This window comes from Scyliorhinus torazame, chromosome 2 (genome assembly GCF_047496885.1).
Source record: "Scyliorhinus torazame isolate Kashiwa2021f chromosome 2, sScyTor2.1, whole genome shotgun sequence".
In the NCBI taxonomy this organism is placed as follows: domain Eukaryota; kingdom Metazoa; phylum Chordata; class Chondrichthyes; order Carcharhiniformes; family Scyliorhinidae; genus Scyliorhinus; species Scyliorhinus torazame.
The window spans coordinates 328,963,631-328,991,475 of record NC_092708.1 but is presented as its reverse complement, the minus strand read 5'-3'; the positions used below and the strand labels follow the sequence as shown (position 1 = coordinate 328,991,475).

Below are 27,845 nucleotides of genomic sequence, written 5' to 3'. Positions count from 1 at the left end.
CTGTAGTACACTGTCTACAGAATTAAGATATAGCCCTCCCCTTAGATTATCTGCACATGGACATGGTGCAGAAAAGTATGCAAAATAAAATAGTGCTTCAGGCAAACTACTGGTTAGAGATTGCATCATCTGGTCTTCAATTCATTCCACTCTGTGGAAAAACTAGTTTCAAATTGGTTAAAACTGAGATATCTACAGCAACCGGTATTCTTGGCATTGATTTCATTCAAGATTCTTCAAAATAAAATAAAATGAGACATGCCACTACTGGAATGATACTCCAGGTGCTATTTCTGCATTATTATTTCTAATGAATGCTTACTTTACTGGAGCCCTGGCATAGACCTTCAGCCAATCTGGAATTTCTGCTGTGTGGTATGGGTTTGCAGGAACCAGCTGATTTCGTTCAGTTTGTCGTGGTTGGTATACGACAGGAGGAACAAGAGGTGGAGGCTGGTCGTACCGAGGAACACTGCAAAAAAACGTTCAGACATTAAACAACGAACAGACATGTATCACCAAGTCTTACTTTACCCAAATATTTTCCAGTAGCAGGTTAAGAGGTACATTTAATTACATCACATTTTGGATGATTACAAGTAGAAGTTAAACTGCATTAATTGGTAAGAAAGGGTGCCGTTTACCATGCATGAAATAAATCTATTTGGATCCGGACATACAAAATTTGGCTTTATTAAAAATAACACTGGCTCTTAAATTATCTAAATAGACACAGATCTATTACTCCAGTCTACCAAGTTACCGACACTAGCTCTGCTGCTTTGGCAAAATACCTCTTATTGTGGGAATGGAGAGAAAGTATTTTTACTCCCTTCAATAGCTTCTTAGCAGTCATTGGACATCAACCATAGTCCAATTCAAGAAAACATTATGTTGCAGCTAGAAAGAAGTCTGAATTCTGTTGGATTATAATACATGCTGGGCATAACAAGGCCTCAAATCAAAATCAAAGAGGAGCTGGGGTGCCCTCAAAAGTGAATTCAGAAAGGGTTAGCAGGAAAGGTGCGTCCCTCGGAAAAATACCCAAGTATTTGTACACTTTGGGAAAGCTTACATAAGATCTCCAAGGGGAATACAAAATGGAAGCTCAGGTATCATTGCACCTCCATAAAAGAACAAAATATATTTACAAGTAAATTGATCGCAACCTTAAGATATTTGCATACGTTGAAAAACAAAATATTTTTCATGTAGAGAGGAGTTTTAACAAAATGGAATATATACACCTGATAACATAACCTGTTACAGGAATAACTTGAGACAAATGGGAGACTGGATCCCATAAAATGTAACACCTCAAAATTATGCTGAGTGGATATTGGGCATGAACTGTTTCTACCAAAATAAAAGGAATTTCACACAAAACACATTCATACCTATTATCCCGTAGCAGAATTAAGCTTTAAAAAACTTGCAATACAAACACTATTAGCAAAATACAAACGTAATGTTGAAAACATATGTTGCTTTAACATCCAACTGATAATTGAGCAGTAAGCCCAAGACACTAAGATTGTAGAAGGGACATTTGGGCATTAGATTAGTACATCACTGCAGAATAGTGATTATCATTTACAATCTCTAATCAAAGCTTAATTCAAATAATCTAATGGTTCACATTTTAATCATTACGTCTTTACTTTGTATTTATTTTGTGGAAATTACTGAATAATTCCAGTTCTTAAATGTAAAATATCAAGAGGAGACTTTATACAGCAATTTTAGAACGATCCACCAATTTTTAGTGCACATAAATATAATATTGTTTGTTCCATATATTTGCTCTCAAATGCAATTTTTGGGAATAAAAACGATAAAACAAATTCTTTACTGCACCTGGGAGCACAAGGATGCCTATACTGGGCTCGCTTGTTGATGTGATCCACATAATAAACACCAAATTCAGGCGATTCCACTCGTTCCCACCCAGGCGGCAAGCCTTCTCTTTCAAATGGATGGCTCCAATGAGTTGTGTTAGTATTATGGTCTATATAGTACTTTCTTCCTCGAATAGTCCAGTCCGCTGACCAACCAAGAGGAAGAGGCAATTCGTCAGTACCATGATTAGTTAGGTTTCCCATGGACGTTGAAGGAACTCTTCCTATGCCTAAACATGCACAGAAAATAAATTAAATATTCCTCCTTTGAAGCAAGCAAATCTCATGTGGCCCTAGGTCTTAAAGATATTAAGTCTAGAGTTCGTCAACAGAAAATGATTAACACCTGCAATGGACCCAGCATTACATTCACACAGTAAAATTTAAAATCTTGAAATTGGATATGCAGATGAGGAAAGTAAACATGCATAGAGCTAGGTCTCTCCAGAGAGCTGGCATGAACTCAACGGGCCAAATAGCCTCCTCCTATTATTTATAAACAGATAGAAATATCAATGCGATTGACATTCCAATGGTACTAAAGGGCCTAATATGGACCGTTGCCATAAAATTGCACAAATTACCCATTGGTTTTCATAGACTCAATCATCAATTGCAATATCATGGAAGATGAGATCAGAAGTTAATTTCAGAACTGACCGTCAAACTTTATGGCCAAAAGTTTTAATGTAAGTATAATTGAAACTTCCTATGAAAAAAGATTGTACGGCATTACATTTAGTCCACTTTCGCCTGTCATATATCCAAGTGACCGTTTCTTCATATTGGCCAACAATGCAGGGTAGAAAAATGGTAAACACCAAAACTAAACTTATGCAATTATATACATTTTTTTAAAAAAAATATGTTTTATTAAAAAAAATTTCCCAAACAGCAATTTTTCCCCTCTTACAAAGCAAACGCAACAATAACAATACAGAAAATTTTAACAATACACAAGTAACAAAACCCCTTTATCTTTGACCTAAACTAAACTAAACCCCCCTCCCCCCCCCCTTCCCTCTGGGTTGCTGCTGCTGGTCATCTGTCTTCCCTCTAACGTTCCCCTAGGTAGTCGAGAAATGGCTGCCACCGCCTGGTGAACCCTTGAGCCGATCCTCTCAGGGCAAACTTTATCTGCTCCAGTTTAATGAACCCCGCCATATCATTTACCCAGGCCTCCAGTCCGGGGGGTTTCGCCTCCTTCCACATGAGTAGGATCCTGCGCCGGGCTACGAGGGACGCAAAGGCCACAACGTCGGCCTCTTTCGCCTCCTGCACTCCCGGCTCTTCCGCAACTCCAAATAGAGCTAACCCCCAGCCTGGTTTGACCTGGGCCTTCACCACCCGCAAAATCACTCCCGTCACTCCCTTCCAATACCCTTCCAGTGCCGGGCACGCCCAAAACATGTGTGGTTTGCCGGGCTCCCGCCACACCTCCCACATTTGTCCTCCACTCCAAAGAACCTGCTCAATCTTGCTCCCGTTATGTGTGCTCTATGTAGCACCTTAAATTGAATCAGGCTAAGCCTGGCGCATGAGGAAGAGGAATTTACCCTGCTTAGGGCATCAGCCCACATACCCTCCTCTATCTCCTCCCCTAGTTCTTCTTCCCACTTTCCTTTTAGTTCGCCCACCGACTCCTCCCCCTCTTCCCTCATCTCTCGGTAAATCTCTGACACCTTGCCCTCTCCGACCCACACCCCTGAAAGCACCCTGTCCTGTATCCCCTGTGTCGGGAGCAACGGAAATTCCCTCACCTGTTGTCTAGTAAACGCCCTCACCTGCATATATCTCAAGAAATTTCCCCGGGGCAACTTTTACTTTTCCTCCAATGCTCCCAAGCTCGCAAAAGTCCCATCTATAAATAAATCTCCCACCCTCCTAATTCCCAACTGGTACCAGCTCTGAAATCCTCCATCCATTCTTCCTGGGGCGAACCTATGGTTGTTCCTGATTGGGGACCCCACCAGGGCTCCCCGCACCCCTCTCTGTCGCCTCCACAGTCCCCAGATATTCAATGTTGCCGCCACCACCGGGTTCGTGGTAAACTTTTTAGGTGAGATCGGTAGCGGCGCTGTCATCAGAGCCTCTAAACTCGTCCCTTTACAGGACTTTCTCTCCAGTCTTTTCCACGCCGCTCCCTCACCCTCCATCATCCATCATCCATTTACGCATCATTGCCACATTGGTGGCCCAGTAGTAATCGCCCAAGTTCGGTAGTGCCAATCCTCCTCTGTCCCTACTACGCTGAAGGAACCCCCTCCTTACTCTCGGAACTTTCCCTGCCCACACGAAGCTCGTGATGCTCCTGTCTATTTTATTAAAAAAGGTCTTGGTGATTAGTATAGGGAGACATTGAAATACAAATAAGAACCTCGGGAGGACCATCATCTTAATTGCTTGCACCCTGCCCGCCAGCGATAGAGGCTGCATGTCCCACCTCTTGAAGTCCTCCTCCATTTGTTCTACCAACCGTGTCAGATTAAGTCTGTGCAAGGTTCCCCAGCTCCTAGCGATCTGAATCCCCAGGTATCGGAAGTTTCTTTCCACTTTCCTTAGAGGCAAGCCTTCTATCTCTCTACTCTGGTCCCCTGGATGTATCACAAATAATGCACTCTTCCCCATGTTTAGCCTATACCCCGAGAAATCCCCGAACCCCCTCAAAATTCGCATAACCTCTATCATCCCCCCCGCTGGGTCCGACACGTATAACAATAGGTCATCCGCATATAACGAGACTCGGTGTTCTTCTCCCCCTCTAATCACCCCTCTCCATTTCCTGGAGTCTCTCAACGCCATGGCCAGAGGTTCAATTGCCAACGCGAACAACAATGGAGACAGCGGGCATCCCTGTCTTGTTCCCCTATATAGTCGGAAATACTCCGATCTATGTCGACCTGTAACTACGCTTGCCGTTGGAGCCCCATAAAGAAGTCTAACCCAGCTAATAAACCTGTTCCCAAACCCAAACCTCCTTAACACTTCCCATAAATACTCCCACTCCACCCTATCAAATGCCTTCTCTGCGTCCATTGCCGCCACTATCTCTGCCTCCCCCTCCACTGGGGGTGCAATTATATACATGACCTTCACATGAAATCATAGGATGTTTCACCTTAACCAAATCACAACACAAGCTTAACAAAAATGGGTGATTCAATGCAAATGTCTTCAAAATTTATTTTAAAAAACGACAGGTGCTTAAATGGGTAGGTCAGAGCATATCGGACTGAAATCCCAGAACATTGATACTGACAACACAGTTGCACTTGCCAATTTTTCATTAAAATGGAAACTATTGAATAGCCTCAGGCCCCCTCCCCGCCTCACCAGGCCATTGCCCTCAAAAGAACCAAGACACTCAAAATCATTCTGAAAATACTATCAGTGTATTTAGAATATCATTTCAGTAATCTCTGCCTTTTTCAAAGAACTGCACAAAGGCAGGAGCTCTGGTATATCTCCTTCCACAGAAAGAATTTTAGGCCAGTCAGTCCTCAGTTCCAACAGTACAGAAATCATGGTCAGACTAGCAGTATCACTATTTTCATTCGGACCTTGTGAACAATGTTCAGCATGAGTTTTCCAGCCCTCAAAATTGAGACATTATTGAGAGAACCACGACTGCTGTATCTATGAAAGCAAACTTACTTTTTTTGAGATGATTAGCAATGGTTTTATTGGACAGATATATGACCTGGCCTTACTCTCGGTCAGTGCCCACTCGTGGCATGATGTTAAAGTTAGAACACCCAATTACAACATGACTACAGTTGCACAGTATCAACACTAGCGCCAAATTCCTCCCTGGTCATCTCAATACAGTGGAGCTCCCTAAAGCCCACAACATCCTGGAAATACAGTCGTACTTGAATCCTGCACTCTCTGCCATAGAGATAGAGCATGTAACCAGAATAGCCATGAATTGGTAACATTGCTATTGCAGAACTGTTTGTCACTGACCATAAGGGTATGCATGTGTTCCTTCAGTTGTGATCGGTTCCCATCACTTTGATTTATCACTTTTCCTACTACACTCAAGGCTTGGACTGCTATTTGTACAGCTCCATAAGAGTGAATTCAAGTAAACCAATTTCTACAGTTTGAATAAAAAACATGCAAAAACACAGCAGGTTCACCAGCATTTGTGAAAGGAAAAGAACTGTTTTGCTTCATACCTTTGACTGGGAGACTGAAGAGTTGTCAGGATTTTCTCTTTCCATTGGATTCCTGTATCTGTGGGTTTCCTTCCATTTTCTCCCTCCATTCCTCCTCCCTCTTCCCAGCCCCACATTCTTGCCTTTTTGTTGGCTTTTCCCATGTCTTTTTACTATTTGGTTAGTCATATCATCTTTTAATTGCCTCACGAAGATCATTTATGTCACCCTATAGTTCCGATTTATGAAGCAAATCTGCAGGTTATTCCAACCAATTAACTTGTGTTTTGTATATTCCTTAGTTCTCCTCCTAACCCTATGAAAATATTCATTTTTCAATTTTCCATTTGATGAAATTTACACCCAAAAGGTGAACTTGCTGCATATTTTCAACATTTGCTGTTTCTACAAATGGCTCATGTTGGCATCAAAGATGCATCTTCATGAGCATAAACTTCACGAATATTCTGGTTGCTGATATGAGGCCAACTGGGAGCCAATCGCATTGGTTTGTTTTGTTCGGAACTTGCAATGACAGGATCCTGCTAGCCAGACTGATACCATGAAGTGAAAAATCTCCACTGTGCTGGCAGATGGAGCACTATTCATGGATAACTACAGCTGAAGATCATTCAACTCCATTCATCCAACTGCTGCAGGTACATGGATTTCAAATATTTCCCCTTGTCTCGATATTTTTGTATTATTTCTTCAGATCAATTCCTTCCTTTCTCTCATCTTAGCTGAGAGCAACAATCTTGCCACAGGCTAGAAACTGAAGGTTGCACAATCATGAAAGTCACTCACTGGATACACTTGTTGAGATTATAGGAGATGGATCCACAAGTAAGAGTGAATATTCTCCACTGTTAATGGCCTCTAGCCTTTCACATAATAGAAAGTAGAGCTGTCTTTCAATTTTATCAACTTGAAACTTTTCTTCAAGCTGCCCTCCTTTTTGGGAATGGAAACAGGAGCAAACCTCTGGCAGTTTGAAAATTATGTCCATAAGTGCAGAATAAGCAATTGTGGCATAATATGCAGTTTAATTCTGGTTGGTTTACCAAACTATTACAAAAACAAATTACAACAAAATTTGATGCAAGTATGAAACCTGTCCAAGTAGTTTGTGAACACACATGATAAGATACAATATCAAAAATCCAATTGGCTTGGGGCATGGCCAATGTTCCTTGCACAACCTTCAACAAAGATATTTCCTGTCTACAGCCTTTATTTACTAGCTGTTTTTTTCTGATGGCTGAAAAGCTTAGTCAATTGCACAGGTATACAAGATTCCGCAACTATATTGTTATGGACAGGGGTTAGCTGAACTCTTTTTACTTCCCCGTCAGAATGTCTGTAAGCAGAGATAAATACCATTGCCGTCATGTATCTCCAGATTGGATGACTCAATAAATCCCTAAGCTGAACCTGTATTATTGGATTTCAGAATTTAGAAAAGGGATGCCAAATATGTAAAACATGGGTTACTGAAGCCTTAATTACAACAGCCATAAGAAATGGATAACATTTGAAGTTCTGGCACAGTAGAGCACACTCTTATCCTTATCAAACCTTTATCTGGGAGATTATAATATTGGTAAGCAAAGACAAGAGGGGGGGGGAAACGTTCTATCACCAGCTGAAACATCACAGGGGTGTCCAAAAATAGTTAATCCATGCCAAGAAAGATAAAATTTATAGCTGCTCATTTTAATTTTAGAACTTCAAACTGGCACACATCAAGTGAAGAAATGTTGAAAGTTGAACCATCAATCTAAACCAGTAACCCTAAAAGCTAACTTAATTATAAGTCTCATTTTCAGAATTTGTGGCCCTGAACTACTTCAAAAGGGAGAGCCCTTTAATATGCAACGAAGCAGTGCAAATTACTAGAACGATATTCTGAAACTACTAACATGAACACAGCAAAGAGAAGGGTGCAGTTTCCCTCCCAAAAACGTACTGATGGCAGTACATAGGAGTTCAGACAATTTCATCTGAAATTTCTTCGGCTTATGGCGACACAACTATAATAATAACCTTTATTAGTGTCACAAGTAGGCTTGCATTTAAACTGCAATGAAGTTACTGTGAAAATCCCGTAGTCGCCACACTCCAGCGCCTGTTCGTGTACACAGAGGGAGAATTCAGAATGTCCAATTCACCTAACAAGCACGTCTTTCGGGACTTGTGGGAGGAAACCTGAGCACCAGGAGAAAACCCACGCAGACACAGGGAAAACGTGCAGACTCTGTACAGACAGTGACCCAATCCGGGAATCGAACCCGGGTCCCTGGTGCTGTGAAGCAACGGTGCTAACCACTGTGCTACAATTGGTTGCAGCCAACACATTTATACTGGAATATTTTGCAGCCATCTTTCAAATTAAACCACAAGAAGCTAACAATTAAGCAAAAGTAATGAAGGGTGTGCCATGTAACATGACAAAGTAGCAAATGAGGAAGTAGAAAAATTATAAATCAAAAGTCAAATTAAGACTTCTGGTGACGGCAGGCGGCCGCACAATGGAGAGCCCCCGCTCGGGAACGGCAATTTCTGGGCTTTAAGCCCGGTCCCAGGGTCCACGGAGGCGGCAGAAGCAGGGAGAAGGCACGGAGGAGGCACTGAGAAGACACAGGAGGGGAAAAAAACCCAAAGAAAAATGTCGAGGGTGAGCAAAAAAACGGCCGAAAAAAACCCAGCTGGAGGTCAGTCAGGGAGTGGAAAGGTCACCGTGGGGTCACCAGGAAAAATGGAGGCTGGAGCACCAGGGAAGGCCGCACTGCTTACGGCTGAAGAAATAACCAAGGTGATGGCTGCGGAATTTGAAAAGCAGTTGGCGCAGATTGCGAAATGCATGGAGACGGTGAGGAAGGAGATGAGGGAGGTTTTGAGTGTGCTGGTGGAGGAGGCGGTTTCCCTGGTGAGGACGGAGGTGGCGAGCGCAGTGGCGGAGGTGCGAGAGCAAGGGGAGGCGCTGAAGGAAGTGAAGGAGACGTTATTGCAGCACGGTGATCAACTTGCCTCGATGGGGAAAGAGACGCGGAAGGTGATGGATACTAACAAGGATCTGCGAGGAAAAATGGAAGACCTGGAAAATAGATCCAGGCGACAGAACTTGAGGATTGTGGGGCTGCCCGAAGGAGTTGAAGGACCGAAGCCGACTGAGTATTTTGCCGCGATGCTGGCAAAACTACTGGGGGAGGGGGAGGACCCCTCCCGATATGAACTGGATCGGGCTCATTGGTCGTGGAGGCCTGTACCAAAGGCGAGTGAGCCGCCAAGGGCAGTGACTCTGTGCTTCCGTAGATACAGGGTGAAGGAGAAGGTCCTGAGCTGTGCCAAGCAGAAGCGGGTGGTGCAGTGGGCTGGAGCTGGTATAAGTGCATACCAGGACTTTACGATGGAGCTGGCAAGGAGGCGGGCTGCCTTCAACCGGGTGAAGAGGGCACTGTACATTGGCAAGGTGCGGTGCGGCATTGTATATCCAGCGAAGCTGAGGGTGACTTACAAGCTCAGGGACTTTTATTTTGGAACGGCGGAAGCAGCGGAGGAGTTTGCGAAAGCAGAAGGACTGTGGCAGAACTGACAAATTGAGGAATGGCCATGTGCCGATGTAACCTCATGACTGTATTTTCTTTTTTGTATCACTGCGCGCGGGTGTAGAGATTAAAGGAGCCAAGGTGGTATATATATGGACAAGGGAAGGGACGGGACTTTCACTCAAAATGAGAGTTCTTTGGGGTGTAGGTGGATAGGCGGGGTTTGTGTGCTAAAAGGGGATCTTTGGGCTTTCCTGGGGCCAGGCAGTGGGAAAGGGACCCGGGTGGGGGCCTCCACGCTGGCCGGTGTGTGCCGGCCAGTGAACGGGAGTGAGGTGGGGGAGGGGCTGCGGCCATCGGAGCCTGGCAGAACAGGGTCCGAGTGGTCTAGCCGGGGTGGAAAGTTGGGGGGGAAGGAACCGAGGGTAGGGGGAGGAGTTTTACAAGAGGCAGTGGACGGGAGGAGCTGGAGACCTGGGGTGGGGGTGGGGTGGGAGCTGTGTATGATTAAGGGTGACTACGGGTAATCCCGGATTTCTTTTTGTCATTTGTTTATGTAAACATGCGGGTTGAGGTTTGGGGGTTGGTGGGTAGATGGGATCGTTGTTGTTATTATGGGGACTGACATATCTTGCTGATTATTGTTTATTGTTGATGGATGTAAATGTGGGAGAAAATGTGAAAATGGAGGAGAATAAATTTTTTTTTAAAAAAAGTCAAATTAAGCCCTCCAAGTCCTTTAACCTATACTTGCACCTAGTCTATCGTCATGAACAGAAAGCTTACCTACTGGATGTCTGCTTTGCCCTTGTGGTAATCGTGGAAAAGGGTCAGGACTGTGATCGTAATATCTATAGTCATCCCAGAATCGCTCGGCTGCATGCCGCCGTCTTTGTCCATCTTCATAATATGATTCAGGGTAATAATAACGGGCAGCAGGCTGGCCAGCATCACCATTCTCAGAGTTAATTTCAGTTAGATAGGTTTGTGATGAGACACCATACTCTTGAGGAACTTCAGTACGTGTGATGTAGGAAGGTCCAGAAGGCCTGCTGCTCTCACGTCTAATGATTTCACGTACTGGCCTTTGGACAGGTCCGCGCAGGAAACTTTGGTTTCGGGAAACAATATCAATCGAGGGGTAAACAGATGTTCCGGTCTCTACCAAAACATCGGTCCGCCTTGGAATAGTTGGCCCATGGCGAATAAATGAAGGCATTAAATCTGTAATTAAAAGATAGCAAGCATTACATAAGACCATAGGACATAGGAGCAGAATTAGGCCCCTCGGTGCATCAAGTCTGCTCCTCCATTCAATCATGGCTGATATTTTTCTCATCCCCATTTCCCTGCCTTCTCCCCATAACCCCTGATCCCCTTATTAATCAAGAACCTATCTATCTTTGTCTTAAAGACACTCAAAATGTGAGAATACAAAATGCTTCCAGTGTAATATTCAACATAGCTCAGCTGCTAAAGGAGTTTAAAATTGACTCTTATTGTGAATGGACATGTTGAATTGTATCCAGTTATTTCTATTGATTTGATTTATTTATTGTTACATGTACCAAAGTACAGTGAAAAGTATTTTTCTGCGTTTAAGGGAACATACACAGTAGACAAAAAAAAGTAGATAGTTACAGTGAATGCGAAAAAGTACACAGTACATGGACAAATAAATAATTAGTTACAGTATGGAACAAGGGCAAAATAACAAAGCAAATACGACATAAGCAAGAGTGAATAGTGTCTTATAAGGAACAGATAAGTCAGAGGGTGATTCGTTGAGGAGTCTGGTAACTGTGGGAAAGAAGCTGTCCCCAAGTCTGGATGTATGGGTCTTCAGTCTTCTGCCTGATGGAAGGGTCTGGAAGAGGGCAAAGCCTGGGCACGAGGGGTCTGTGACAATGCTGTCTGCCTTCCTGAGGTAGTGGGAGGTGTAGACAGAATCAATGGGAGGGTGGCAAGCTTATGTAACTCGTTGGGCTGAGTTCACCACTCTGCAGTTTCTTGTGATCGTGAGCCGAGCAGTTGCCATACCAAGGTGTGATGCAGCCGGATAGGATGCTCTCTATGGCACATCTGTAGAAGGCATGCCAAATTTCTTTAGCTTCCGTAGGAAGTAGAGACGTTGTTGGGCTTTCTTAACTGTTACATCAATGTGAGTGGACCAGGACAGTCTGTTGGTGATGGTGACCCCCAGGAACTTGAAGCTATCGACCATCTCCACTTCTGAACCATTGATGTAGACAGGGGCGTGTGTCAAACTACGTTTCCTGAACTCAATAATCAGTTCTTTGGTTTTGCTGACATTGATAGGTTGTTTTCGGTACAGCATGCAAACAAGGGATCTATCTCCCTTCTGTAGTCTGATTCGTCATTGTTTGAGATACGACCCACCACAGTCGTATTATCCACAAACTTATAGACAGAAATAGAGTCAAATCTTGCCACACAGCCGCGTGTGTGTAGGGAGTAGAGAACTGAGCACACAACCTTGCGGGGCCCCGGTATTGAGGGCTATTGCGGAGGAGATGCTGTTACCTATCCTGACAGATTTCAGTCTGTTGGTAAGGAAGTAAAGAATCCAGCTGCACAGGGAGGGGTCAATTCCAAGATTGCAGAGTTTGGTTATTAGTTTTGTCGGGATAATGGTGTTGAAGGTGGAGCTGTAGTTGATAAATAGCAGTCTGGCGTAGCTGTCCTTGTCGAGGTGTTCAAGTGTTGAATGTAGGGCCAGGGAGATAGCATCTGCTGTGGACCGGTTGCGACGATAGGCGAACTGCAATGGATAGAGACCGTCTGGGAGGCTGGTGTTGATCTGTCTCATGGCTAGCTGCTCGAAGCATTTCATGATAACCGATGTCAGGGCCACCGGTAGGTAGACGTTGAGGCACACTACCTTGTTCTTCTTTGGTACTGGTATTATGGTGGTCTTCTTGAAGGAGGTGAGAACCTTGGAACGGAGAAGTGAGGTGTTGAAGATATCTGCAAATACACTCGCCAGCTGGTTTGTGCACGATCTGAGTGCTCACCCAGGGATTCCGCCGGGGCCTGTCGCTTTCTGTGTGTTCACTTTCAAGGAGGCAGCTTACCTCGGAGGCTGTAATAGTGGGTATGGGTGTGTCCAGGGCTTTTGGGGCAGGTGGCACTTATTATTAGCTGACTGTTACAATGCAGGCATAGAACTTGTTTAGTTCATCAGGGAGAGATGCTCCAGGACCAGAGATTCTGCCTGATCTTGCTTTGTAGCCCATTATCACGTGCCAGCCTTGCCATAAACGTCGTTGTTGGCCTGGGACTCTAGTTTGGTCCGGTTTTACCTTTTGGCGTGCCTGATGTCTTTACGTACGTCGTACTTGGATTTCTTGTATAGGTCAGCGTCGCCAGACTTGAATGCCTCTGTCCGGGACTTCAGCAGGTAGTGAACCCTTCAGTTAAGTCAAGGTTTCCGATTGGGGAACACCCGTACTGTCTTCTTTGGTACACAGTCCTCGTCACACTTACTGATGAAGTCTGTGCTGGTGGTTTCAAAACCCTCTGCAAAATTATGCCGGGCAAGACAAAGAACTTGCCTCCAGGTTAATATCTAGTAATTTCCTCAATAACAAAACTAAATTCCTCGGTGACTCACATTTTCATGGTGTTGCAAATATTTATAGGTAATAGCAGTTAAAAGCTAATTTATGTTTGCCGTACAAGGTCAGAGCTGATAGTGAACAGAACTTAAACAATGAGTGATCCATATCTCTAGCTTGTATTGGAGCCAGGGAATCTGGAGAGGGCAACTTCAACAAATCGCTCAATTATTTGATATGGGCTACAAAACCAGAGGGGCAGGTTGAGCACAGTGGGCTAAACAGCTGGCTTGTAATGCAGAACAAGGCCAGTGGGTTCAATTCAAGTACCGGCCTCCCCGAACAGGCGCGGAATGTGGCGACTAGGGACTTATCACAGTAACTTCATTGAAGTCTACTTGTGACAAATCAAAAAGTTGTGAAGGTAAAATAATGAACTTTACATTTATGTTTGAGACAATCTCAAAACAGAGTGCGCGATTTATGGTGGAGCCTTGGTTAGATATTCTATTATTTAATTTAGATAGTTCTATTGTACGGCAGTTCCCTCGAGATTTCATGGGGGAAAGCAGCAGGGAGATGTGCTCTAGTTTGCAGCTAATGGGAGAAATCTGGTGGTCCTCACAGAGCCTTGCGGCAGAAACAGTCAGCTTGAATATATAGCCTGGGAAAAGCTGTACAGAAGCTGTGGGAAAAGAGTAGGGGAAGAGTCTATATGTGCCCAAAGTCATGTCATGTCAAGCAGCCGAAAATTCAAAAGTTGCGAGGTCTTTAAGAAAATCAGAGGACTGCTTAGCCAAAAGCTAATGGAAGGATCCCCATGAAATCTGTACCAAGGAAAAGCTGGAATATTAAGGAGAATTAAAGTAAATTTGTTTTGATTACTCCTGGGAAAAGTGAATGACCAGTCAAATTTCAGAAGATAAGGGAACTCAAGAGTGGGATGTGGTGGTTAAAAATAGAACTTAGTATATAGCGCAAGTCTTTATAAATCAAACTGTTAACAGTGCTTTGTTGAACTCTTTTTAATAAACAATAAAGTCAGTTTTTGCTAAAAATGTGAAATCTTGAGGCTTAATTCTGTTTGTCAATTAATTATTTTAAACATCAATGGTCCCAAACTGAATTGTAACAAAAGTAATACCCAATTACAATAATCTTCTATCAAAATATGATATCCATATGATAAGTGATTTACGGGAAGAGGCTATAATACATGGAGAATAAATACATACACACGGGATTCTCCCAAGGTCCACTGCATAACTGCACAGCATGGTGCAACATGAACTGGGGGTGTCTAAATCACACCCAGGGCACAGAACAACCAAAATCAATGAAGAACGGATTTCAAATTTTGTGGGCCTAGAAAACTCAAAGAGCCGCTTTTAATGCTGTTGCCCCATTGGTGAGTTCCAGCTGAAGAATTGTTTGTACCAGCAGTTTGAAACATACATAACTAATGAAGTATTAATTGAAAGTTCATGTGATTGGAGGCTACACACAATCCGTAGTCCAAACAAAAGCTTGACTGTGTCCCTTGACCATACATTTCAATCAGCCAAGGTATGAATGAGTTTGATTTCAATTAGGAATTGCAGTAAGGTTACAACAATGACAAGTATATTAAGGGCAAGATAGCAACCTCAGGAATATTAGTAGGGACCAAAGTGGCAACCTGTGTGTGGAATCGAGAGATTAGGTGAGGTATTACACGAGCATTTTGTAGGAGAAGGATGATGTATATATGGAAAGCAGAGAGGGGGACGGTGATATAATTGAACAGATTAGCATTGAGGGGGAGGTAGTGTTAGCGGGTTTGGCGGGCTTAAAAGTGGATAAATCCTCAGGCCCAAGTGAGATGTACACTATGTTGTTGTGAGGCAAGGGAGACAGATGAAGGCGCTCTGATGCTAATCTTGACCACAAGGAGAGGTGCCAGAGGACTGGAGTACAGCTAATATGGTACTGTTACTCAAGAGACGTATTGATAAACCAGGTAATTACAAGCCAGTGAGTCTAACCCAGGGTTTTTTAAAGTCAGGGTTCCAATATGCGGGTGTTGTGAGGGTCATGAGCGATCAGTCCTGCTGTTTCCAGTGAGGCCCCGATTGCGGGAGAAGCACTCAACAGGCTTTTACATCGAGAATTGTGGCCGCTGCCACCTTTTAAATGGAGATACATTAAGCTGTGTGAAGTGGCAGCAGAGCGCAGGTCAAGCACCCTGTACGTAGAATTGTCACAAAGCGCTATCCAGGTACGTGTTTTGGTGCCAAAGCAGGGAGTAGAGTTGTTTCAATTTTACAGCTGCTGGCAAGCATGGCAAGTGAACTGTGAAGTACAGGGCAGGATAGAGCACTGGTAGTGTTATCGCTCCAGTTAACAGCCCTGAAAAAAGAAACTTAACTCAGAACAAAGTATAAAGATGATTTCTTGAGGTATGATTTTATCAATTGTGACAATGCAAATCAGGAGGCAACGCCCACGTGCATTATGTGCAAGGATCAGTCAGTTATCAACTTAGAGCTGACTCCAAATTAAAAGATTATGCTGCTGCAGTTTAAAAATGAGCCAAAAGCCCACAAGACTGTCAGCATTTTGGTGTAGCTTCTCGCAGGAGTATCCAGCAATAAGTAAAACACACTTAGGTGTGGGACCCCTAAAGGCAGCAGCTTTAGGCAGTGAGGGGTTGCATTTTCTAGACGGCACAAAGGTACTGTTTGAGGTCTGCACCTGATGTGTGCATTTCCCTCTGCTCTTTTGAACCAGCTTCACGTGAGATCACGAGGACAAAGCAGGCTCACCTTCCACATTAAAAAATAAGTGCGCATGCCGTGGGTTATGCAGGTCAGCCGGCGTAGATCCCAGGAAAGTAAGTTTGAAAAACACTGGTCTAACCTCAGTGGTCGGGAAATTATTGGAAGGAATTCTGAGGGACAGAACTAATATCCACTTGGAGAGGCAAAGACTAATCAAGGATAGTCAGCATGGCTTTGTCAAGGAGAGGGTCATATCTAACAAATTTGATTAAATTTTTTTGAAGAGGTGACTGTAGATGAAGGCAGTGCAGTTGATGTCGCCTACATTTACTTCAGTAAGGCTTTTGACAAAGGTCCCACATGTGAGACTGATCAAGAAGGCATGGGTCCTTGGGGTCCAGGAGAGTGGCAAATTGGATCCAAAATTGGTTTAGTGGCAAGAGGCAGAGGGTAATGGTCGATAGTTGTTTTTGTGACTGGAAGCCTGTATCCAGTGGTGTGCCACAGGGATCAGTGCTGGGTCCCTTGCTGTTGTAGTGTACATAATGATCTAGACATGAACGCAGGGTGTATCTATCATCAGTTAGTTCGCTGATGCCACGAAAATTGGTGGTGTGGTAAATAGCAAAGAAGAAAGTCTTGATTACAGGATGATATAGACGGGCTGGTTAGATGGTGTTATGGGCCAGGGTTTAGAGAACCCCAAAGTGCATCATGGAGTTCACCTGACCCACAACTTTTAATAGATGGCCCACTCTACAGGTGTGGTACAGCAGAAGTGGAAAAGTATTTTTTAAACCAAAACAATGTTTATTCTATTAACTCAAGTTAACCTTTTTAAAACATAGTGAACAACTTAGCAACCATTAATTCAAATACAACCCCCAAAGAATACAACATTAAGTAATCCGTAAGCTGCCCTTTTAACATCCAGAAGACTTAAGAAACACTTTTCAACAGAAGCACATTAGGTTTATATTCACTACTGGGCACATTTATAATTCTGAATTCAACAAATGATCAAGAGATAGTCTTTTCATGGCAGAGAGATCACCAGTACACCTACTCTGTTTGGCTTCAGCTCCAACACTGAAAACAAAACTAAAACACACCCTGCAGCAAACAGCCTAAAACGAAAGTAAAAAGCTGACAGCCAGCCCAGCTCCACCCACACTCTGACATCACTGATAAACACCCATTTCTTAAAGGTACATTTCTTAAAGGTACATTTCTTAAAGACCCATTTCTTAAAGACCCATTTCTTAAAGACCCATTTCTTAAAGACCCATTTCTTAAAGACCCATTTCTTAAAGACCCATTTCTTAAAGACCCATTTCTTAAAGACCCATTTCTTAAAGACCCATTTCTTAAAGACCCATTTCTTAAAGACCCATTTCTTAAAGACCCATTTCTTAAAGACCCATTTCTTAAAGACCCATTTCTTAAAGACCCATTTCTTAAAGACCCATTTCTTAAAGGTACATTTCTTAAAGGTACATTTCTTAAAGGTACATTTCTTAAAGGTACTCACATGACAATGGGCAGAAGAGCGGCAAATGGTCTGGAACTCTGAAAAGTGTGAGGTGATACATTTTGGGAGGACTAACCAGGACATTTTGGGAGGACTAACCAGGGCACCGAGATGGGCAGCACGGTGGCACTGTGGATAGCACAATTGCTTCACAGCTCCAGGGTCCCAGGTTCGATTCCGGCTTGGGTCACTGTCTGTGCGGAGTCTGCACGTCCTCCACGTGTGGGCGTGGGTTTGCTCCGGGTGCTCCGGTTTCCTCCCACAGTCCAAAGATGTGCAGGTTAGGTGGATTGGCCATGATAAATTGCCCTTAGTGGCCAAAATTGCCCTTAGTATTGGGATGGTTACTGGGTTATGGGGTTAGGGTGGAGGTGTTTACCTTGGGTAGGGTGCTCTTTCCAAGAGCCGGTGCAGACTCGATGGGCCAAATGGCCTCCTTCTGCACTGTAAATTCTATGATAGCGAGGCAAGGGAATACACAATGAATGAAAGGATGCTAGGAAGCAGAGGACCAGAGGGACCACTAAAGGCAGCAGCTCTGGTAAATAAGGTGGTTAAGCAAGCACATGGGATAGTTGCCTTTATTAGCCGAGGCACAGAATATAAGAACAGGGAGGTTATGATGGAGCTGAATAAAACGTTGGTTAGGCCACAAAGCTAGGGTAGTGTGCACAGTTCTGGTCGCCAGACTATAGAATAAGATTGCACTAGAAAGGGTACAGAGGACATTCACCGGGATGTTGCCTGGAGCCTTTCAGCTATAAAGAGAGGCTGGGGTTGTTTTCTTTAGAGTGGAGAAGGCTGATGGGGGACTTCATCGAGGTGAAAAAAATTGAAGGATTCAGATAGAAAGAAACGTTTTCCTTACTGAGGGGTCAATAACCAGGGCACCGAGATTTAAGGGGTATTTGAGGAAAAACCTTTTCACCCAGAACGTGGCGGGAATCTGGAACTCATTAGCTGAAAGGGTAGGAGAGGCGGGAACACTCAACATTTAAGAAGTATTTAGATGAGCACTTGAAACACCATTGCATAAGGACCAAGTGCTGGAAAATGGGATTAGAATAGATTAGTGTTTGATGGCCTGCACAGACATGATGGGCCGGAAGGCCTCTTTCTGCGTTTTAAAACTCGACGACTCAACATATATATTATAGGATAAAGTTAGCCAACAATTCCGTTTGGAAAATGAGTGCACTATCATGACTACAGTGGGATAACTTCCGGTTGCGGCTATGCCGAGGTAGGTCACACGTTCTGCAGCTCCCGCCGGGAACGGACTTTTGGGCTCTCCAGAGGGGCCCCAACGGCAATTGTTCGACGGCTTCCAGTGTGGGAAGGTGACAGCAAGGTTCCCCCGACATTATATGGATTGGACCAGGAGCGGTTAAAAAAGTGATCCTGGTGCAGCAAAAAGTGCAAGGGAGGAAAAGCAAGATGGCGGCGGGTGGAGACCAAGCAGCATGGGCGCAGTGGTCGCAGGAGCAGCAGGGGTTCCTTAAACGCTGCTTTGAGGAGCTCAGGACAGAAACGCTAGCGCCAATGAAGGCGGCGATTGAGAAGCTTGTGGAGACCCAGAAGACCCAAGGGGCGACGATCCGGGAGGTGCGGCAAAAAGCCTCGGAGAACGAGGACGAGATCTTGGGCCTGGCGGTGAAGGTGGAGGCACACGAGGCGCTGCACAAGAGGTGGGTGGAAAATTTTGAGGACCTGGAGAATAGGTCGAGGAGGAAGAATCTTCGTATTCTGGGTCTCCCTGAAGGAGTGGAGGGGCCCGATGCGGGGGCATATACGAGCACGATGCTCAATTCGCTGATGGGCGCGGGAGCTTTCCCGAGGCCCCAAGAGCTGATTGGGGATCATCTGGCAAGGAGACCCAAAGCCAACGAGCCACCAAGGTCTGTAGTGGTGAGGTTCCACCGCTTTATGGACAGAGAGTGTGTCCTGAGATGGGCCAAAAAAGAGCGGAGCAGCAGGTGGGAGAACACCGAGATGCGAATTTACCAGGACTGGAGTGTGGAGGTGGCTAAGAAGAGGGCTGGTTTCAACCGGGCTAAGGCGGTGGCTCCATCGGAAGGGGGTGAAGTTCAGGATGCTGCAGCCAGCACGATTGTGGGTCACGTTCCAAGATTGGCACCACTATTTTGAAACGCTTGATGAGGCATGGAACTTTATACAGACTGAAAAGTTGGACTCTTAATTGAGGGTTTGTCGTGGGGGGACGTTTACTGTGTTTGGGGAATGTTCTTTGTGTTTGAGTGCTGGGTGGGGATGGGTGAATGGATTTGATGTGGGGGCTGTGGGAGAGTGCGGGCGTTGGTGTTGGAGCGGCAGGGCCCCACAGAGGAAGATGGGGGGGGGGGGGTGGAGGCCCGGGGATGGAGAGTCGGGGTAAGGCCGCAAAAAGCTGTGCCAGAGGGGGCGGGGCCGGCTCAGGAAAGCACGTGCTTTTTCCCGCGTTAGGGAAGGATAGGGGCTGGGCCGGGGGGTGCTGGAGAGGAGCGCACACTGACTGGGGGGTGACAAAGGGTGGGGGAATTCTCACACTGGGGGGTCGATGGAATGGCGGGAGAGGCCGGGGTCAGCAGACTTACGGGAGTGTCATGGGGGAAGCAAAATGGCTAGATGAGGATCTAGCAGGCGGGGGGGGGGGGGGGGGGGGGAACAACGACTGGGTTGCTGCTGCATTGGCCAAAGGGGAGCTGGAGGTAGTCGGGGCGGGGGTCCACCGCCTGGGGGACTGGAGGGTGCGGGAGGCGCGGGCACATGGCTGGCCTAGAAAAGGAGATGGCCAGTCGGCCGGGGGGGGGGGGGGGGGTCCGCGCGCGGCGAGTAGCCCCCGGATCCGGCTGATAACTTGGAATGTGAGGGGCCTGAACGGGCCGGTCAAGAGGGCCCGGGTGTTCGCGCACTTGAAGGGACTGAAGGCAGACGTGGTTATCCTCCAGGAGACACATCTGAAGGTGGCAGATCAGGTTAGGCTGAGAAAGGGATGTGTAGGGCAGGTCTTTCATTCAGGGCTAAATGCGAAGAACAGAGGGGTTGCAATACTCGTGGGGAAGCGGGTGTTGTTCGAGGCACTGAATATTGTAGTGGCTAATGGAGGTCGATAAGTGATGGAGTGGTAGGTTGCAGGGGGTGCGGGTGGTACTGGTGAACGTATATGCCCCGAATTGGGATAATGCCAGTTTTATGAAACGCATGCTGGGTCGGATTCCAGTTCTAGGTCCAGGACGGGTAAAAGGCCGGCTGCGGCCAAGGTGCTCAGGGGGTTTATGGACCAGATGGGGGGAGTGGATCCATGGAGGTTTGCTCGGCCGCTGGCCAGGGAATTTTCCTTTTTTTGCCACGTCCATAGAGCCTACTCCCGGATAGATTTTTTCATTTTGAGTAGGGCACTAATCCCGAAAGTGGAGGCAACGGAATATTTGGCCATAGCCATCTCGGATCACGCCCCGCATTGGGTGGAGCTGGAGTTGGGGGAAGGAGAGGGACCAGCGGCCGCTGTGGCGCCTTGATGTGGGACTGTTGGCGGATAAGGGGGTGTGCGGGGGTTTATTGAAAGATATTTGGAGGCCAACACCAACGGGGAGGTGCAGGTGGGGGTAGTCTGGGAGGCATTGAAGGCGGTGGTCAGGGGAGAGCTAATCTCCATTAGGGCCCACAGGGAGAAGAGAGAGGGGAGGGAGAGGTGGGTGGGGAAGATTTTACGGGTGGACAGGAGGTATGCAGAGGCCCCCGAGGAGGTGCTACTGAGGGAGCGACGGAACCTCCAGATGGAATTCGGCCTGTTGACCACGGGGAAAGCAGAGGCACAGTGGAGGAAATCGCAGGGGGCGACGTACGAGTATGGGGAGAAGGCGAGTCGGATGCTGGCACATCAGCTTCGTAAGAGGGAGGGAGCGAAGGAGATTGGTGGAGTTAAGGATAGAGGGGGCAATACGGTGCGGAGTGCGGTGAGGATAAACGAGGTATTTAGGGACGTCTATGGGGATCTGTACAGGTCTGAGCCCCCAGTGGGGAGGAGGGGATGCGCCGATTCCTAGATCAGCTGAGGTTCCCGAGGGTGGAGGAGGTGGTGGTGGTGGCTGGTTTCGGGGCGCCGATTGGGCTGGAGGAGCTGGTTAAAGGATTGGGGAGCATGCAGGCAGGGAAGGCCCCGGGGCCGGATGGGTTCTCGGTTGAATTCTACAGGAAATACGTGGACCTGCTGGGCCTGTTGCTAGTGAGGACTTTTAAAAAGGCGGGGGGGGGGGGGGGGGGGGGGGGGGGGGGGGGGGGGGGGGCCTTGCCCCCGACAATGTCCAGGGCGCTGATTTCTTTGATCTTGAAGCAGGACAAGGATCCATTGCAATGTGGGTCGTATAGACCGATCTCGCTCCTCAATGTTGACGCTAAGTTGCAGGCGAAGGTGCTGGCTACGAGAATTGAGGGCTGTGTCCCGGGGGTGATTCATGAGGACCAGACGGAATTTGTGAAGGGTAGGCAGCTAAATACAAATGTGCGGAGGCTCGTCAATGTGATTATGATGTCCTCGGTGGAGGGGGAGCAGAGGTAGTGGCAGCTATGGACGCGGAGAAGGCCTTTGATCAGGTGGAGTGGGATTATCTTTGGGAAGTGTTGCGGAGGTTTGGGTTCGGGGAGGGGTTCATCAGTTGGCTCTGGCTGCTATATAGAGCCCCAGTGGCGAGTGTGGCTACGAACCGGCGGAGGTCAGAGTACATTCGGCTGTACCGGGGGACGAGGCAGGGGTGCCCCTTATCCCCCTTGTTGTTTGCACTGGCAATTGAGCCGCTGGCCATGGCACTGAGGGAGTCCAGGAAATGGAGGGGACTGGTCGGGGGGGGGGGGGGGGGGGGGGGGGGGGGGGGACACTGGGTGTTGTTGTATGCCGACGACCTGTTGTTGCATGTGGCGGATCCAGTGGAGGGGATGGCGGAGGTCATGCGAATCCTTAGGGAGCTTGGGGACTTTTCGGGGTACAAACTCAACGTAGGGAAGAGTGAGCTCTTTGTGGTGCATTCAGGGGACCAGGGAATGGGGATAGAGGAGCTACCGCTGAAGAGGGCGGAAAGGAGCTTCCGGTACCTAGGGATCCAAGTAGCTAGGAGTTGGGGGGCCCTGCACAAGCTCAATTTGACACGGTTGGTGGAGCAGATGGAGGGGGATTTTAAAAGATGGGATATGCTGTCACTCTCACTGTCGGGTAGGGTGCAGTCGGTCAAAATGACGGTCCTCACGAGGTTTCTCTTTGTGTTCCAGTGCCTTCCCATTATGATCCCCAAGGCCTTTTTCAAACGGGTAAGCAGGAGCATCATGGGATTTGTTTGGGCGAATAAGACCCCAAGGGTGAAGTGTGTGTTTCTGGAGCGTAGCAGGGACAGGGGGCTGGCGCAGCCGAATTTGTGTGGCTATTACTGGGCAGCCAATGTGGCGATGATCCGTAAGTGGGTAATGGAGGGAGAGGGGGCAGCGTGGAAGAGGCTAGAGATGGCATCCTGTGTGGGCATGAGTCTAAGGGCGCTGGTGACGGCACCGCTGCCGCTCTCGCCGACAAGGTACACCACGAGTCCGGTGGTGGCGGCGACGCTGAAGATCTGGGGGCAGTGAAGGCGACACAGGGGCGAGGTGGGAGCCTCCGTTTGGTCCCCGATTCAGGAGAATCATCGGTTCGTCCCAGGAAGGATGGATGGGGGGTTTTGGAGCTGGCATCGGGCAGGGATAAGAATGGGGGACCTGTTCATCGATGGGACGTTTGCGAGCCTAGGGGTGCTGGAGAAGTTTGGGCTACCCCCGGGAAACACTTTCAGGTACATGCAAGTGAGGGTGTTTGTGAGGCGGCAGGGGAGGGAACTCCCGCTGCTTCCGACACGTGGGATTCAGGACAGGGTGATTTCGGTTGTGTGGGTTGGAGAAGGCAAGGTTTTGGCGATTTACCAGGAGCTGAAGGAAGAGGAGGAGGCCTCGGTGGAGGAGTTAAAGGGCAAGTGGGAGGAGGAGCTTGGAGAGGAGATAGACGAGGGTCTGTGGGCTGATGCCCCGAGTGGGGTTAATTCTTCCTCCTCTTGCGCCAGGCTCAGCCTAATACAGTTCAAAGTTACTCACAGAGCGCATATGACATGGGAGATGTTGAGTAGGTTTTTTGGGGTGGAGGACAGATGTGGGAGGTGCTCGGGGAGCCCGGCAAATCACGTCCATGTTTTCTGGTCGTGCCCGGCGCTGGATGGGTTTTGCGAGGACTATGTCCAAGGTGGTGAACGCCCGGGTCAAGCAGAGCTGGGGATTGGCATTATTCGGGGTATCGGACAAGCCGGGAGTGCAGGAGGCGAAACAGGCCGGTATTCTGGCCTTTGCGTCCCTGGTAGTCCGGTGGAGGATATTGCTACTATGGAAAGATGCGAAGCCACCTAGTGTGGAAGCTTGGATCAATGACATGGCAGGGTTCATCAAGCTGGAGAGGATAAAGTTTGCCTTGCGAGGGTCTGTGCAAGGGTTCCTCAGGCGGTGGCAACCGTTCCTAGACTATCCCGCGGAGCGTTAGGAGGTCAGCAGCAGCAGCCCAAGGGCGGGGGTTTCTTTTGGGGTGGCATTTGGGTGAAGGGATTTTCCCTATTTGTGTTTTTAAATGTTATATGGGGGGTTATTGTATATGGGGGAAATCCAATGTATAATTTCTGATTGTTGTGTTCTTGTTTCTTTCTTTTTGTTAGGGGGGGGGTTTTGTTGAAAATGTATTGAAAAATTTGAATAAATATATATTTTTTTAAATGACTACAGTGGGATTACAAATTCAGCCATGTGACCCTCCACTCAAATTTGTTTACCAAAAGAGAATTTAGTTTGTAGATGGAGAACGCAAATTTGTGTAGACACTCGAAAGTTGATTGGTTCTGCTGCAGAGGGGAGGAGGAAAACGTTAGGAATGCAATTGTTATAGGGGATTCAATTGTAAGGATGCTTCTGTGGCCGCTAACGAGACTCCAGGATGGCATGTTGGTGGTTAAGGCATGCTGGTGGTTAAGGCATGCTGGTGGTTAAGGCATGCTGGTGGTTAAGGCATGCTGGTGGTTAAGGCATGCTGGTGGTTAAGGCATGCTGGTGGTTAAGGCATGCTGGTGGTTAAGGCATGCTGGTGGTTAAGTCCCTGGTGCTAGTGTCAATATAGTGAGTTGGGAAAAAAAGTTGAGAAGTCGGACCTCAAAAGGTACTGATCCCCAGATTACTACCAGAGGACAGCACAGTGGTTAGCACTGCTGCCTCGCGGCACCGACGTCCCAGGTTTGATCCTGGCCCTGGGTCACTGTTCGTGTAGAGTTTGCACATTCTCCCTGTGTTTGCGTGGGTTTCGCCCCCACAATCCAAAGATGTGCAAGGTAGGTGGATTGGCTACACTAAATTTTCACCTAATTGGAAAAAATAAATTGGATACTCAATTTTTTTTTTAAAAAAGGATTACCATCAGTGCCACGTGCTAGTCATAATAGAAATAGCAGGACATGTCGGATGAATACGTGGCTGAAGAGTTGGTGTGAGGGGAGGGTTTCAGATTCCTGGGGCATTGGGACCAGCACAAACTAGACAGGTTACACCTGGGCAGGGCTGGGACAGATACTTGCTGGAGTGGTTGGGGAGAGTTTAAAGGGGTAAACTTTTAGGACCGACGAGAAATTGCTTCACCCAGAGAGTGGTAAATCTATGGAATTCGCTACCACAAAAGGGAGTTGAGGCCAAAACGATGTATAATTTCAAGGAGGAATTAGATAAAGCTCTTGTGGCTAAAGGAATCAAGGGATATTGGCGGGAGGGGGCAGAAAGAGGCAGGATATGGGGGGGGGGGGGGGGGGACGACAGGATCAGGGCATTGAACTTGATGATCAGCCATCAACATAACAAATGGCGCAGCAGGCTCAAAGGGCAGAATGGCCTCCTCTTGCTTCGATTTTCTATGTATGTTACCATAACCTACGGTGACTTTACATAGCCGGAGTTATGAGAATGGAATCTACAATGCTACTTAGATTACAAAAGGCAAAAGATTCACATCCTAAACGGAGAAATTATTGCATCTCATAGGTTTGACATGTGCGTAAATTCTAAAACTGAAAATTTTAAAACATTTGCCAAAACAGTCAACCTCTGGCAAGCAGCTGATCCCGGAGCTTTACAACCTGGGTTGTATCTTGTATTCTCTCCACTCAGTCTGGAAACAACAAAAGCAGAGGTATGAGACAGATGATGTATGGAGGTGGAAACAAGTGATCTTTGTGATGGAGAACAAATGGGGCCAGCTCAAGGCTAAAAGGACGCCAAGAATTGCAAAGTCCTGGTTCAACCGGAGTCAATGGCCATGGTGTAGGGTGGAATTGTGACTGGCCACAAGATGCCCATAGACCTTCTTAATCATTCACCTGTCATGTTGCCTGCAAGGATCTTTGGACATTCACTCGAAGATCCCTCTGTACTTCCTAGTGCCCTGCCGTTCATTGTGTATCCCCTTGCCTGGTTAGTCCTCCAAAATGCATCACCTCATACTTTTCAGGGTTAAATTCCATTTGCCATCTGACCAGCCTGTCTATCTGGTCGTAAAATTTCATGCTTTCCTCTTAGCTATTTACTATCCCAATTTTCAGGTCATCTGCAAACTTATTCATTATACCCCCCCCCCCCCCCCCCCCCCCCCCCCCCCCCACACTGACTCTCCAAATTGAGATTAATTCTGTCCCCTCAGAATGTTTCCCAATAATTTCCCTACCACTGATATTAGACTCACTGGCCTGTAATTACCTGGTCTATCCCTACTACCCTTCTCGAATAAGGGGTATTTCAAATTAACTGTCCTCCAGTCCTCTGGCCAGTCACAACTCGATTCCCATTCATGTGTACAGTCTTAAGTTGAACCAGACTGGTTGCAATTCCTTTCAGCTTGAGCTGTCCCCATATGTTCGCTGTCACAAAGATCACTTGCGACATCATGCGTCTCAGTGCCTGCCTCAAATTGATGTCCTCATCTATGTTGTTGTACCAAGACTGAGTGACGAGAGGACAAGGCACAGCCAAGTTGTAAAGCTCGGGATCAGCTACTTTCTGCTTAAAATATATCGCCCTGATTTTGCAACTAACATTGCTTGAAGTGTCATGTGAGAATACCTTTAAGAAATGGGTGTGTATATAAATATCTGTAGTGAGAGTACCTTTAAGAAATGGGTGTTTATTACTGCAGTGATGTAGAGAGTGGGTGGAGCTGGGCTGTCTGTCAGCTTTTTACTTTCGTTTTTGAGCAGGCTGCTTTAGTTAGCCAGACCAAGCAAGTGTACTGCTGTTCTCTCTGCCATCAAAAGACTATCTCGTGATCATTTGGTGAATTCAGAATTCTAAACGTATTCAGTAGTGACTTTAACCTGATGTGCTTCTGATAATAGTTTTGTTTTTAAGTCATATGGATGTTAAAAAGGGAAAGCTTAAAGGTTTACTTGGCGTTGTAGTCTTTTGGGGGTTGTATTTGAATTAATGGTTGCTAAGATGTTCACTATGTTTTAAAAAGGTTAACTTGAGTTCATAGAATAAACATTGTTTTGCTTTAAAAAAAATACTTTCCCATTTCTGCTGCACCACACCTGTAGAGTGGGCCGTGTGCTCCCCATACCACAATCTAGTAATAGTTGTGGGTCAGGTGAACTCCATGATACACGTTGGGGTTCTCTAAACCCTGGCCCATAACAGAAGCGAACTCAAAAAGTTTAAATAAAACTGGATTCGTAACACCTCTGCAGTACTGGGCTTCAACTACAACACAAGTTCAAATCCCCCACCAGCCCCGCCCACATCTCCCTCCTCACTGACTGCCGTCCTCATCCAGCAACAACGTCCCTTTCCGACATTCAGAAATACTTTCATAAAACAAGAAACGCGAGATGCTGCAAAATGTTGGGGGGGGGGGGGGGGCAGGGCGGCCCGTCCAGTGGGCTGCCACTGGGGCACAGTGAGGGAACTTTAAAATCTGCCCATCCAGCCGTTCCCCAACCCAGCCTTACCCACCCCGGGCCTTTCCGAGCTCGGACCCGACCTCCACACTTCCCGCCTGGCCCGGCACTCACTCCTCAGGAGCGGAGAGGTCTCCTTCTTGACGTACTTCCCTTGCACTTCAGGCGGTTTGGACGCTTCGTTTTTACTTTTCTTCCTCGATAACATCGCTTTAAAGAAGCGCGCCGCCCCCTTAACATGGCGGTGCCCGCATCCTGCCTGCAACTCCAAGCAGAGTTCTGGCCAATCTGCCCGGCCCGCGGAATGCCGGGTATCAGGTGCTCAGCCCTCGGAATGTCAGCAATCAGAGGGCGGAGCCCTAGCACAGCCCGCGGAATGCCGGGAACCAGG

The 27,845-nt window shown here is 46.9% G+C and overlaps 1 protein-coding gene across 2 annotated transcripts; it reads right to left on the bottom strand.

Annotated features, from left to right (window-relative positions):
- Nucleotides 1–300: 300 nt before the first annotated feature.
- Nucleotides 301–27,845, bottom strand: sav1 (salvador family WW domain containing protein 1). Of its 2 annotated transcripts, none has more exons than XM_072489783.1 (4): nucleotides 27,604–27,845; nucleotides 10,393–10,830; nucleotides 1,858–2,128; nucleotides 301–472 (listed from the first exon to the last, which is right to left on the bottom strand). In XM_072489783.1, exons 1-4 carry the CDS (start codon nucleotides 27,692–27,694, stop codon nucleotides 319–321), a joined length of 954 nt encoding a protein of 317 aa, XP_072345884.1. In that variant the 5' UTR covers nucleotides 27,695–27,845; the 3' UTR covers nucleotides 301–318. The 2 variants fall into 2 exon arrangements, with proteins under 2 accessions (XP_072345884.1, XP_072345883.1); XM_072489782.1 differs by having other exon boundaries at nucleotides 27,569–27,838.

What these genes read in the sequence shown, in the direction of transcription:
- sav1 (XM_072489782.1), bottom strand. Translation starts at nt 27,662, where the DNA reads ATGTTATCGAGGAAGAAAAGTAAAAACGAAGCGTCCAAACCGCCTGAA. An exon ending in GCAAAGCAGACATCCAGTAG is followed by an intron (nt 2,129 to 10,392) that starts GTAAGCTTTCTG and finishes GTGCATGTTTAG; the next exon opens with GCATAGGAAGAGTTCCTTCA. An exon ending in AGGCATCCTTGTGCTCCCAG is followed by an intron (nt 473 to 1,857) that starts GTGCAGTAAAGA and finishes GTTTTTTTGCAG; the next exon opens with TGTTCCTCGGTACGACCAGC.